We start from the raw sequence: 13,578 nt of genomic DNA on the forward strand, positions 1-13,578 counted from the left end.
TTCCACATAATGACGTCCCAGCGCTTCCACATCTGGAGCCTGCGGCGTGACGCGCTGGGCCAGCCCTCCTGGGTGACGGTGGGCAGCTGGGAAGGAGGCCAGCTGCAGGTGGAGGACCAGGAAGTCTGGCAGGGACCCCAGACTCGCCACAGGACCGAAGGACCGGGAGAGACCGGCGGGCGATGGAGAGCGGGGACGCCTGTGGCGGGACGGCGGGTCCGGGTGGTGACCCTGGTTGAACACCCCTTTGTGTTCACACGGGACGTGGACGAGGACGGGAACTGCCCGGCGGGTCAGTACTGCCTGGACGCTGGGACCAACCACTCTGACACACTGGAGCAGCACTTCCGTGAGGTGGCGGGGGGGAACAGCACGCTCCTGCCCGCTGAGTACAGCAAGTGTTGCTATGGTTACTGCATCGACCTGCTGGAGAAGCTGGCCGAGGACCTGAGGTTTGACTTTGACCTGTATATCGTCGGGGACGGGAAGTACGGGGCGCGGAAAGGCCGCCGCTGGACCGGGCTGGTGGGGGATCTTCTGAACGGGCTGGCGGACATGGCCGTCACCTCCTTCAGTATAAACTCAGCTCGCAGTCGAGTGATCGACTTCACCTCCCCCTTCTTCTCCACCAGCCTGGGGATCCTGGTGCGCAGCAAAGACACGGCGGCCCCCATCGGAGCCTTCATGTGGCCCCTGCACTGGTCCATGTGGGTGGGCATCTTCCTGGCCCTGCACATCACAGCGCTCTTCCTCACCTTGTACGAGTGGAAGAGTCCCTTTGGCATGACGCCTCACGGACGGAATCGGATCAAGGTGTTCTCCTATTCTTCGGCGCTCAACCTGTGCTACGCCATTCTGTTCGGACGGACCGTGGCGTCCAAGCCACCAAAGTGCTGGACGGGCCGCTTCCTGATGAACCTGTGGGCCATCTTCTGCCTGCTGGTGCTGTCCAGCTACACGGCCAACCTGGCTGCTGTCATGGTGGGAGAGAAAAGCTTTGAGGAGGTCTCAGGGATCCACGACCCAAAGGTAACAAAGGATCACACAAGCAACCATTGACCGTGAGCAGATGTTAGTGATGCTAGAGAAGAATCCCTCAGTCTGAATCTACATGTATGTACATCTACATGTACACACGTGTACATGTAGATGTACATACTCCTGACTGTGACTCACAGGTCCCTGCTGTGGCTTTAAAGAGGGAAGACTCAGAGCTTAAACCTTCCTCCTCTCAGCAGTTTGGACAGATTTAAGCTTTCACCCATTTTAGAGCCATTAAGTCGCCTTGGTTACTTCAGTGCTCTTCATGTTCATCAGACAGGTTCAGCCAGAAGCTGGGACCTGATTGAACTTGTCTCTGACTCTTCCTTCTTCCTTCTGTCAGTCTGTAGCTTGACGTTGTAACTGTCTTTCTAAGCTTCATCATCTTTGTGGGGCTTCTTTAGTCTAATGACTGTGTCTTCACTTTCCTCCCTCCCTCCCTCTCTCTCTCTCCCTCCCTCCCTCCCTCCCTCCCTCTCTGTTGGTGGTTGGGGGCGTGTCTTCAGCTCCACCACCCGTCCCATGGCTTCCGTTTTGGGACGGTCAGAGAGAGCAGCGCTGAGGATTACATGAGGAAGAGCTTTCCAGAGATGCACGAGTACATGAGACACTTCAACGAACCGACCACACCAGAGGGCGTGGCCTCCCTCAAGTAAGACGCACATTAGCTACTGTGGCTATGATCATCTCCCATCATCTGACCTGGAAAACTTTCCCATAGTGATCTGCATGATCTCAGGGGTGACCTCACTCACACACACACACTCTCACACACACACAGCACCATGCAAGGAGCCAACCTGCTCCTCAGGAACACTTTGGGCTCAACAACACTTCAACCAGGAACCTTTCAATCCCAAGACGGTCGCTTTACCATCACAGTATTCATGTAAATCAATAATCAATACTGTGGGATCAGTTCTGGATGGAGCTCCGTCTCAGCTGCTAGTTACAAACTAATATAATAATAATAATATAAAGTCTCTGTATAAAGACTGAGCTCTGAAGAAGACCAGGAACAACTTCACAAACCTTCATGTAGAAGGAGAAGAACAAACCCTGGGAGAGGCAAAACAACTGAATCACTAAATAACAGCATGATAAAGTCATCCTCCTCCTCCTCCTCCTCCTCCTCCTCCTCTGAGCCAGCACCACACACACACGCACGCACGCACGCACACACACACACACACACATATGCTCTCCTGATTACAGTATAGCCCAAAATGATCATTACACCATGCAGTAGATGTCAGTAGATGTCAGTAGTTGTCAGTTGTTCTGTTGTGTCTGTTGCCTGTCTCTAACCCATCCCTGTTGCCACGGCGAAGGTTGGATCCTCCTCAGCTGGACGCCTTCATCATGGACAAAGCTCTGCTAGACTACGAAGTTTCTATCGACGCTGAGTGCAAACTGGCCACGGTGGGGAAACCGTTTGCTATAGAGGGTAAGAGTGAGTGAGTGTGTGTGTGTCTGTGTGTTTCTCTGTGTGTGTGTTTCTGTGTTTCTGGGTTTGATTTTGATCTGAACAAACTTTCCCAATGTTTCATCATAATGTTGCAGTGACTCAGCGAGGTCCCCTGCAGTTCAGACTGTGCAGTACAGCTCCCTGTTGTGTTGTGTTGTGTTGTGTTGTGTTGTGTCATGTTGTGTTGTGTGCAGGTTATGGCATCGGGCTCCCTCACAGCTCTCCTCTGGCCTCTAACCTGTCAGGGTTCATCAGCAGGTACAAATCAGACGGCTACATGGATCTGCTGCATGATAAGTGGTACAAAGTGGTGCCCTGTGGGAACAGAGTCTTCGCTGTGACAGAGGTCAGAGTGTGTGTGTGTGTGTGTGTGTGGGGACATGTTGTTACATGTCTTTAGTACCTCAGTGATGAATGAGCTGAGGGACATGTGTGCAGTGATGTGTCTCTTCTTCGTCCTGCAGACTCTCCAGATGGGCATCCGTCACTTCTCAGGCCTGTTTGTGTTGTTGTGTGTGGGAGTGGGTGGAGCTTTGCTGACCCTGACAGGTGAACACGTGTTCTACAGACTCGTCCTGCCTCACATCCGACACAGACAGAACTTAAAGTACTGGCTGCACACCAGCCAGGTACGGAACCAGGAGGAAGGATTCTGACCTGACCCCATCTAACCTCACTTGACCTCCCCTGACCCCACCTGACCTCACCTGACCCCATCTAACCTCCCCTGACCTCCCCTGACCCCACCTGACCTCCCCTGACCTCCCCTGACCCCACCTAACCTCACCTGACCTCCCCTGACCTCACCTAACCTCACCTGACCTCCCCTGACCTCACCTAACCTCACCTGACCTCCCCTGACCCCACCTAACCTCACCTGACCTCCCCTGACCTCACCTAACCTCCCCTGACCCCACCTGACCTCCCCTGACCTCCCCTGACCTCCCCTGACCTCCCCTGACCCCACCTAACCTCACCTGATCTGATCTGTTTGGCAGAAAATCCACCGCGCTCTGAATATGACGTATGAAGACGTGAAGAAACAAACAACTCAACAAGAAAAGAGGTTTGTTTTCTCACACTTCCTGTATGATGTCATCATAGTGATCATTGCAGTGCTGATCTGTTCCATCATACACATGAAGTCCACTCATGTCTGCTAGTGAGGCTGTTTGTTGTCACTTCCTGTTGTTTTCAGCTGTAACCTGCAGCCCCCCCCCGGCCCCCCCGGCCCCCCCCCACCTGGTACATCTGCTAAGTGGAGTAACGAGGGCGGTGAAGACCCGCCCACCGCTTCAGCTGCCGCCATGGATGGGCGAGACTTTAAACGCGTCCACTTCAGTCTGGAGACCCTCAACACGCGGCGCCTCCTCGCCCGCATGGCTGCATCAGACACAGCTAAAGGAGGAGGGGCCAAAGGAGAGGGTCCGGGCTCAGACAATCCGAGGGCGGGGCCGGTGCCCAGGCCGTGTGAGAACGGTGGGCCGCCACCCTCCCTCGCTCGGTTGGTGCTCTCCCTCCCGTCCTCCTCCTCCTCTGCTCTTCCCAAAGCTGGAGCTCCTCCCCTTCCTGCTGTGGCCTCTCGCCCTGTCTCAGCGGCCCATCTCCCTGTTGCTGAAGCCCCTCCCCCTGCTCCCGTGGCTCCTCCCAGACCAGGCGAGCTGGAGGAGCTCCACGAGCAGATCGAGGAAATGAGGGAGAAGCTGAGGAAGTCTCTGGCCCGGAGGGCTGAAATACAGACCACTCTGACCAGACCTGTTGCCACGGTCACAGCCAATCCTTCAGTCCCCATGACGACACCAGCGACCATCCTGCCACCACAAGCCCCGCCCCCCATCACCCCTGTGACTCTTCCAACAAACAGGAAGTCTATCACAACCATGACAGCCCCCCCGCACAAAGTCCTGTCCAAAGTCCGGCCCCTCCCCCGCAGACTGACCAATGAGAGGAGGTGATGCTTTCTGCCAGTGTCACATGACCCTCATGAGGTGGGCGGTCCCCGCGCTCAACTCAGGTTTTTCTGTAGCAATATCACATCCAAAGTCTGGAGGAGGAGAAATGAGAAAGAAGAGAAATAAAACAGCAGAAGAAGAACAGAGAGCACAGACAGCATATCTAAACTTATATACAATCATCACATGTAAATAGAATATTAGGCTTAGAAAGGAGGGATGGGTAGTTTTGTTCAGTGGAGGTGAAGAGAAAGAGGGACTCAGCTGATGAGCTCCACCTGCTGGTTTATACTCACACTGCCACTAAAGCCAACCAAAGCCTCAATCTTGCTCCTGAGCAGCTGTGGACGCTGCCAACGTATTCCTCGCTTTCATTTGCTTTAAAGATGAATTGTAGCGATGCAGGTAGCCTGGGATTTCTTCCCACAGCCTCTCATCAAATCCAGCCTCCATGTTTGGTCCCGGTGCAGAGCACAGTTGGTGCCCTTGTAGCTAAGTTGACGCACCCAAGACCACACGGTCACAAGACCTTGTAGGCACGAGGACGTCTGCACAGAGCCGATGGCACCCTGGGGCGCAGAATGTAGAACTCAGGCTTAAGCTAAACTGAGCCTGTTTAAGCCTAAACTACATTTAGGCTAGCTAATTACTCTCCTGCGCCACAGAGAGTTTACTTCCTGTTTATATCTGCAATTTAGAACAAGAATAAGAACTTTTTTTAATCAAGAAGAGAAATCGCTCTTTGACGGGTGTGGGAAGTTTAGCAGAAAGCTCCTGAAAGGATTGGATCTTGGTTCTTGGGAAGGTGACCCTGCTGAGAACTTAGAGCGGTACAGAAGCTCTTTGTCATCCAGGCTTCACCAGCTAGCAGAGAGGACTACAGGCTGGAGAGCCCTGAATGAGTTAAACCAGACAGAAAGGACATCTATGAGAAGTAGAGTACCCAGTAAAGAACCCTGTGGAATGCCAAACTGTTTGCCAATTTTCTAGATGGTGAAGTCAAACATTGTGGTCAGCGTTCAGGAGCAGAGGCTGAGGCAGCAGTAAGAAGTCCGTCATCAAGTGACTTTGGTCAGTGCAGTGAAACAGCCTGAGACCGGATTAATGAGGCTCAGCTGACTGATTAGTTTGCTGTTTTGTAGAGGAGAGGATGGTGAGATGAGCTGAGAGGCGATCAGGATCAGCTCTGGACCCAGAGTGGGAGTCGTTCATGTTAAACACTGTGAAGTCAAATCAATCGTGACAATCAATGATCTTCATTCTGTCCCTCGTGTTTTTACAGGTTTGTAGAAATAAGTGTCAGTATGTAGAAACGTAAAGATCAATATACCATCAAAACCTTTTTAGAAACGTGGTGACATCACCCAATCACACTGAAGCCCAGCTGACATGTGGTCATGCGTGTTCATGGATCAGGTCAGGTCACAGACACGGTGGCCTTTGAGACATTGAACACAACAGGAAGTGGAAGGTGCAGCGCTACTTGGACAATAAAAAGCAAACGACATTTATGAATGAGTGAAGCCTTAGTTTCATTCTGATGTGTGAGAATAAATCCATCAATTATCAATATGCATTATTTATCAAACATGTTTAGTCTCAGTTCTTTTTTTTTGTCCCATGAACTTAAACTACAGATATGAAACGTCTCGCAATGTTAAGGAATGATTTCAACCTTCCAGGTTCACCAGGACCCCATGGAGCCAAGGTGACAGACAGACAGACAGACAGACAGAATGTTCAGAGGAGGAAAGCAGCGTCTGGAGGAGATCTCCAACTCATGGTGACAGAGCAAAGGTGCTTTGACATCAGAGGTCAAAGGTCCAGGCTGATCATCATCATCATCATCATCATCTCCTCCTTATCTCAGTCAGGGGAAGAAAAACAAACGAGCCAATTTTTGCATAAAGTTTGTTCCATTACTGTGGTTGATTGATATGTTGTTAGCTCCATGTTGCAGTGAGCAGGTGTGTGTGTGTGTGTGTGTGTGTGTCTCATATCCTCTTCACTTTGCAGCTCAGGCAGTTGTGCTGCAGCAGTGCATGCATGTTTCATTTGAAGTGAAGGAAAGAGGTATGTGTGTTACACCGCCCGCCCGCCTGCCTGCCTGTCTGCCTGTCTGCCTGCTGGAACCTGTTACCTGCCCGAGCACTTAGACGCTGCTTCATCCTCTCACACTCACTTCCTCTCACACAGCATCGCACCGCGCTGACTGCCGCAGAGGTCGAGTCACTCTGGTTTCGGTCCGTTCAGTTTGGTTGGACTTCTTGTTTGGTTTGTTGATGTGGCGACATTGGGCAATGCTCTGCTGCCATCTACCGACTGGAAGGCGTGTTACAGCATCATAGGTCGTAGCTTCCGGTTATTTCAAAACTCTCAGATGTTTCAAAGACAATCAGCATTAGAAAGAGAATCATATCTATGATTTTATGGAAGTTGAGAAGAAATACTTAATGCTTTATGTAACAGAAAGAAAACTATTATATCTATTAGAAAGAACAAATGTTTTATCCTTAATTAATTAAAAGTAAATATTTGATCCATTGCACCGCATTGTTGTTGTCGGAGTCTCTTACGTCAGAGGGCCGCACTTTGCGTATCTTACGCACAAATACGTTCAGTGTGCGCACGCGCGTGTGTCTTCAGTAATGGCGGAGCTCGGAGGAGACGACGCTCAGCTTCACCAGGAGGCCGTCAGCATCCAGCGTAAGAACACCGCCACACTTTACTGTTTCTGCTCTTTTTGTGACCGAACAGTGAACAGATGGTCGCGCTGTTTGCACGCGAGTCAGGCGGTGCCTGAATTTACGGTGAATGTGTGTTTATAACTGCCGGAGGAGCGGAAGGCCTCAGCACGGAGCTCCGCCACAGGACCTAAACAGTCCCGGCAGACACTGGAGTCTTTGAGAAACCTGATCTCCACCTCTGGAGTCATTTTGAAAACGAATCAGACTTCCAAACATCTGATCCGAGGCAGGTTCATCTGAAGCTCGGGTTCGGTTCGGGTTCGGCATTAAACGTCGCTCTGGACTGAACGCGGTACAAACTTCAGGCTGATTAGCGCTGATCAGCTCATGATGTCATGTGAAGGAGCTCAACCAGAACACAAGTGGACCAATCACTGTCTGTGGTGACCTCTGGTAAAGGTCATCTGTTAGGTGTGTGTGTAGAGTGTGTGCTTCTCTTCAGGTCTGTAGGTCTTTGAGGACCTTTATGGATCCTGGGTTCTGCCCTCCACAATAAAAGCTCAACGTACCTCCTTGATTTACTAATAGAATGAGGCCAAAGGTCAGAGGTCATCATATCAGTCTGTATCTGAGCTTCTGTCTTCATGTAGAGGAGCTTTAGAGGCTCCAACACCTGATCATGGATCCATAGGGGTCCATCAGAGACCTACAGACCTGAGAGGAGAAGAAGAACATCTACACTCTGACAGAGAGGTCAGAGGTGACAGAGATGAAGATGATGAAGATGATGAAGATCAGTCAAACTCCAGACTCATCAGGTTAAAGATCAATAGATTGAGTGTAGATCAACACAAATGACAGCCTGTTTGTGTTTGTGATGAAGGTGATGATGACGGTGATGAAGACGGTGGTGTTGCTGGAGACGAAGGTCCAGCTGACGATCCGGTGGAGACGGTGAAGAGTGAAGCTGCTGAGGACGGAGACAGCAAACCCCCCACAGGTGGTAAAGACCTGAACCTTCATCTTCATCATCAGCTACAATCAATCAATCAATCAATCAATCAATCAATCAATCAATCAATCGATCATTTAGAGGTTTGGCTTGTGGCTGATAGCTGCTGTATGATTATGAGAGTGAGCAGCTGGTGCAGGGTGTGAGGAAGATGAGCAGTGAGGAAGAGCGTTGTAGAATCAGCTGATTGTTCTCCTGCTTTGCTTCTGTCAGAGCGACATGTGTCCATACAGAGCAGACTAGAGGGGCTGGAGGCGCTGGTGGACCTGAACGGAGGTGAGCTCTGCCTCACACACACACACACACACACACTCTCACACACACACACACACACACACACACACACACACACACACACACACACACACACACATACACACCACTGTGAGGGTGTGTGCCCTGACCTGTGTGTGTGTGTGTGTGTGTGTGTGTGTGTGTGTCCAGCGGGCCGTAAGTCGTGTCCTCTGTGTCCTGAGGAGAAGTTCAAAGCGTGTTACAGCCACAAGCTGCGGCGCCACCTGCAGAACCTGCACTGGAAGGTCTACGTGGAGTTTGAAGGTCAGGGTTTAACCTTTACTGATCTCCTTCACCTCTGACCTCTGACCTCTGTCAGTGTGTCAGTGTGGAGAGGTTTGTGCTTCTCTTCATTTTCCCAGTATGCTCTCTGGTGTTGTTTTTATTTTGGAACTGTAGCCAATAAATGTCCTCCTGCTGACCTTTGACCTTTACAGGTCAGAGGATGTGCATCTGCCACCTGCCCTGCAGACAGCTGAAGCCCAGCCTGAGTGGAGACCAGGTCAGAACCCCGGCCCCTACCCTGACGCCGACCCTGACACCGACCCTGACCCCTGACTCTCACCCCTATGCCGACCCTGACCCCCACCCTGACCCTGACCCCCACGCCGACCCTGACCTTGACCCATGCAGATCAGGTGACCTTTAACCTGGCCCAGCTGTCATGTGGATGTGTCTGTCGGCTCCCCGACCACAACATCAAACAGGAAATGAAGGAATTCAAATCGAGCAATAGAAAACTAAAATATCCAACAAACAAGTTAACATGATGACCTTCTGTGTGTGTGTGTGTGTTTGTGTGTCTGTATCCGTGTACGTGTGTTCGTGTGTCTGTGTGTGTGTATCCGTGTGCGTGTGTATCCGTGTGTGTGTGTGTGTGCGTGTGTATCTGTATGTGTGTGTATCCGCATGGATCCGTGTGTATCCATGTGCGTGTGTATCCGTGTGCGTGTGTATCCGTATCCGTGTGTGTGTGTGTGTGTGTGTGTGTGTGTGTGTGTGTGTGTGTGTGTGTGTGTGTGTGTGTGTGTGTGTGTGTGTGTGTGTGTGTGTGTGTGTGTGTGTGTGTGTGTGTGTGTGTGTGTGTGTGTGTCTCCTCCAGGTGTCAGTCAGACACGTGGCTCATTATCACTGTGTGGTTTGTTCTGCCACCATCGCCCGTAAGACGGACATGATCAGTCACCTGAAACGCCACGTCAACAAAGGAGAGACAGAGGCCAGTTACCCGGCCAACGCCGACACAGCGCTGGAGGAAGCAGGTACGTGACCCCGCCTCTCTGCTGTGATTGGCTGAGTCACACTACAAAGCCACATCAGAGCATTTCAGTCTTGTTGTCATGTTGAGGGAGGCAGTGGCTCAGTGGGTAGTGCTTCCGCTTGGGAACCGGAGGGTCGCCGGCTCGAGCCCCTGCCTAGGTGCCCCTGAGCAAGGCACCGAACCCTCAATTGCTCCCCCCTCTGCTACATGATGGTAATGTAATGTAATGGTTCCCAAATCAAACCTGCCTGACATCCGGCCTCATCAGAGATGTTTGCTTCCTGTTCCTGTCTGCAACAAAACTAAACTCTATAGAAGAACATTTAGACTGAAGGACGTATAAAAGTGTATGGATGGAGTTAAGTACAGAGGAGAGGAAGAAGAGAAGCTTCATCAGTGATGCACCGCATGGATGGATGAAGCCTGGAGATCTGATGTTCTGATGTTTCTGCTGCTCATTTCCTCATGAACCTCATTTATGTACCGACGTGGTTCCAGCTCTGGCCGGTCAGACGTATGAGATCATGAAGGAGCTGGGGACCAACGTCCAGCTCCTCCCCAACCACAGCACGCCACAGAAGAGCGACACCTACTTCAACCGCAAGATGAAGACCAACAGGTGAGCTCCTCATCCAGCAGAGTGAGTGAGTGTGTGTGTGTGTGTGTGTGTGTGTGTGTGTGTGTGTGTGTCTCTCTCTCTCACGCCCGCTCTCTTTCAGGCAGCTGGTGTTCTGCTCCCTGGCTGTGCTCGCTGCAGAGAGGAACCCTGTCGAGTGTCTGGACGCCTTTGGAGCCACAGGTCAGGAAAACAAACAACCTCTTTAACCTTTGACATTGCTGTCCAGAGAGACTCCATGATTACATGTGGATCAGGTCTCAGCAGGTTCACTGACTTGTTGATGACTCTGTGTGTGTGTGTGTGTGTGTGTGTGTGTGTGTGTGTGTGTGTGTGTGTGTGTGTGTGTGTGTGTGTGTGTGTGTGTGTGTGTGTGTGTGTGTGTGTGTGTGTGTGTGTGTGTGTGCTGGCAGGCATCATGGGCCTGCAGTGGGCCAAACACCTCCGCAGCTCGGTCAGAGTCACGGTCACAGACATCAGTGACATCTGTGTGAAGATGATCAAGGAGAACTGTCAGCTCAACCACATCTGTGTGGACGGAGCTCCACGAGGCCCCCGAGGGCCCGACGGAGAACAGGAACCCACAGCTACCATAGAGGTCGCTAAGATGGACGCCAACGTAATGATGCATCTGAGGGCGTTTGATTACATGTGAGTCAGTCAGTCATGTCAGTCGGTCAGTCAGTTAGTCAGTCAGTCAGTCAGTCAGTCAGTCAGTCAGTCAGTCAGTCAGTCAGTCGGTCAGTCGGTCAGTCAGTGTCATCATGTTTGTTATCCACGCTCTCCTGGTTTCAGTCACTTGGACCCGTTTGGGACGGCCATCAATTATCTGGACGCCGCCTTCCGAAACGTCCGTAACCTGGGCATCATCTCGGTGACGTCGACGGACACGGGCTCGCTGTACGCCAAGTCGCCCAATGTCACCCTGCGTCACTACAGCTGCCACATCGTCCGCACGGAGTACTACAAAGAGCTGGCCGCCCGCATGGTGCTGGCCACCGTGGCTAGGTAAGCGTGTTCTTTACTGTGTGTGTGTGTGTGTGTGTGTGTGTGTGTGTGTGTGTGTGTGTGTGTGTGTGTGTGTGTGTGTGATAAACTGAGGCGCCTGTGTGCAGAGCGGCGGCGCGCTGTAACAAAGGCGTGGAGGTTCTGCTGGCGGTGGCGTTGGAGCATTTTGTCCTGGTGGTGGTCCGGGTCCTCAGGGGGCCGACGCAGGCCGACGAGTCCGCCGCCAAACTGAGACAGCTGCTCCACTGCCAGTGGTGCGAGGAGCGCAGGTTCATCAGGCAGAGCAGCATGCTGGACGGTGAGCGCCACACACACACACACACACACACACACACACACACACACACACACACACACACACACACACACACACACACACACACACACACACACACACACACACACACTGTGACACTACGTAAGAGAGCGCCACCTGTCTTCTGATTGGTTGTTGCAGATGAGCCGTACAGCCCTCTGCCCTGTGGTTGTCATGGCAGCATGCCAGGAAAGACAGCCGTGCAGCTGGGACCATTATGGTAAATAACTAATCAATCAATACACCATAAACACACACACAGGGGATAACTTCAATCATTGTACTGTGTGTGTGTGTGTGTGTGTGTGTGTGTGTGTGTGTGTGTGTGTGTGTGTGTGTGTGTGTGTGTGTGTGTGTGTGTGTGTGTGTGTGTGTGTGTGTCAGGTGCGGCCCTCTCTTTAACACAGGCTTCCTGAGGAAGATGCTGTGTGCAGCTGTGCAGCACAGCATGGACGACATCCAGGCTCTGGTAAAGACTCTGATCTGTGAGTCTGAGTGCACCACCATCAAGAGTCTGGTGCTGGGAGCATCGGGCCTCAGCAACCAAGGTACTGTGTGTGTGTGTGTGTGTGTGTGTGTGTGTGTGTGTGTGTGTGTGTGTGTGTGTGTGTGTGTGTGTGTGTGTGTGTGTGTGTGTGTGTGTGTGTGTGTGTGTGTGTGTGTGTGTGTGTGTGTGTGTGTGTGTGTGTGTGTGTGTGTGTGTGTGTGTGTGTGTGTGTGTGTGTGTGTGTGTGTGTGTGTGTCACATGTGAATGTTCCTGTGTGCAGTCGAGTGTGGAGTCGTCATCAAGACCTCACAGAGAGCTGAGGAGTCGTCTGCTGAGCAGCACGGTGAGCGTCACACAGAGCTACAGGCAGAGCTACAGGCAGAGCTACAGGCAGAGCTACAGGCAGAGTTACAGTAATGATGGCGTCTTGTTTGCAGTAAAGAGGAAGTCAGCAGAGGACGGTGGGAATGTGATGAAGAAGCTGAGGTGTGAGGCGTCGCTGGAACATCCTCCATTCTACTACAGCATCCACAGACACAGCATCAGAGGCATGAACATGCCCAAGTAAGTGACCTCTGACCTCAGTGTAGTGACCAGGAGAGGTCAGCCTCAGATTGATCAGGAGGATCAATAAGAGTGTGGACACGTCACCATCGTGGTGTTATTGCATCATCTCATCTGTGTGTGAAGCTCTCTGTCTGTCTGTCTGTCTGTCTGTCTCTCTCTCTCTCTCTCTCTCTCTCTCTCTCTCTCTCTCTCTCTCTCTCTCTCTCTCTCTCTCTCTCTCTCTCTCTCTCTCTCTCTCTCTCTGTGTGTGTGTGTTCCACCTTTCACTTCTGTGTGTTTAACGTTTTCACTCAGCCTCACACAGAGCGCCCGTGCTGTCTCTGTGCTCAGTGTGGTGACATCATTTCCTGCCCCTGTGTCTCTGCAGGCTGAATAAGTTCCTGCAGTTCCTGAGTGAGGCCGGGTTCAGGGTGAGCCGGACGCACTTTGACCCTACGGGGGTTCGGACCGACGCCACGCTGGAGCAGTTTAAATCCGTCCTCACCAAGTACAGCGTCCCGACCTACAGCGTCGCCACGGCAACCCCCGGCAGCCTGAGCTCACAGGAAACCTAACTTCCCCTCTGCTGCATCACCACGGCAACACAGACAAACAGATAAACAAAAGTCTAAAAGTCTGTGGCTCAATCCGAGTTTTTTATTTCTTTCCTCTGACGTTTTGTTTCCTGTGTGGTTTCGTTTGACAAAATTGTAATAAAAGTTTTCTTCAAAGCCGCTGTGTCTGTCTGAGGGTCAAAGGTCACGTTGGCCCAGCTGACACACAGCTGATCAGGCTGTGCCTCAGTTAAGTTCTGTTAAGACTTGAGCTGACATGTTTGAGTTCAAGCTGTTAGTCAGACGACACACAGGTGAGACAGGTGGGGATCAAGATG

The 13,578-nt window shown here is 51.7% G+C and overlaps 2 protein-coding genes across 3 annotated transcripts in view; both read left to right on the forward strand.

The window, feature by feature from the left end:
- Window positions 1–4,558, forward strand: part of grin3bb (glutamate receptor, ionotropic, N-methyl-D-aspartate 3Bb) — an 11,072-nt gene extending 6,514 nt beyond the window's left edge. The window contains exons 3-9 of the mRNA XM_076137487.1: window positions 1–1,029; window positions 1,548–1,693; window positions 2,373–2,488; window positions 2,704–2,855; window positions 2,974–3,138; window positions 3,508–3,575; window positions 3,708–4,558. The exon at window positions 1–1,029 is cut by the window's left edge and continues 61 nt beyond it. Of these exons, the coding sequence (XP_075993602.1) occupies window positions 1–1,029; window positions 1,548–1,693; window positions 2,373–2,488; window positions 2,704–2,855; window positions 2,974–3,138; window positions 3,508–3,575; window positions 3,708–4,464 (2,433 nt within the window). The 3' untranslated portion in view covers window positions 4,465–4,558. The remainder of the gene's footprint in view (window positions 1,030–1,547; window positions 1,694–2,372; window positions 2,489–2,703; window positions 2,856–2,973; window positions 3,139–3,507; window positions 3,576–3,707) is intronic.
- Window positions 4,559–7,064: 2,506 nt separating this feature from the next.
- On the forward strand, window positions 7,065–13,409 carry trmt1l (tRNA methyltransferase 1-like). 2 transcript variants are annotated; one of them, XM_076137500.1, is made up of 16 exons: window positions 7,065–7,167; window positions 8,032–8,151; window positions 8,374–8,436; window positions 8,605–8,718; window positions 8,892–8,956; window positions 9,557–9,713; window positions 10,211–10,331; window positions 10,432–10,511; window positions 10,742–10,979; window positions 11,124–11,336; window positions 11,444–11,634; window positions 11,794–11,872; window positions 12,037–12,200; window positions 12,421–12,483; window positions 12,578–12,704; window positions 13,075–13,409. In XM_076137500.1, exons 1-16 carry the CDS (start codon window positions 7,110–7,112, stop codon window positions 13,259–13,261), a joined length of 2,040 nt encoding a protein of 679 aa, XP_075993615.1. In that variant the 5' UTR covers window positions 7,065–7,109; the 3' UTR covers window positions 13,262–13,409. The 2 variants fall into 2 exon arrangements, with proteins under 2 accessions (XP_075993615.1, XP_075993617.1); XM_076137502.1 differs by having other exon boundaries at window positions 8,032–8,148.
- The last annotated feature ends 169 nt before the right edge of the window (window positions 13,410–13,578 follow it).

This window comes from Genypterus blacodes, unplaced genomic scaffold (assembly GCF_046128005.1).
Source record: "Genypterus blacodes isolate CSIRO-AG114 ecotype Tasmania unplaced genomic scaffold, CSIRO-AGI_Gbla_v1 ptg000323l_1, whole genome shotgun sequence".
NCBI classification, from domain to species: Eukaryota; Metazoa; Chordata; class Actinopteri; order Ophidiiformes; family Ophidiidae; genus Genypterus; species Genypterus blacodes.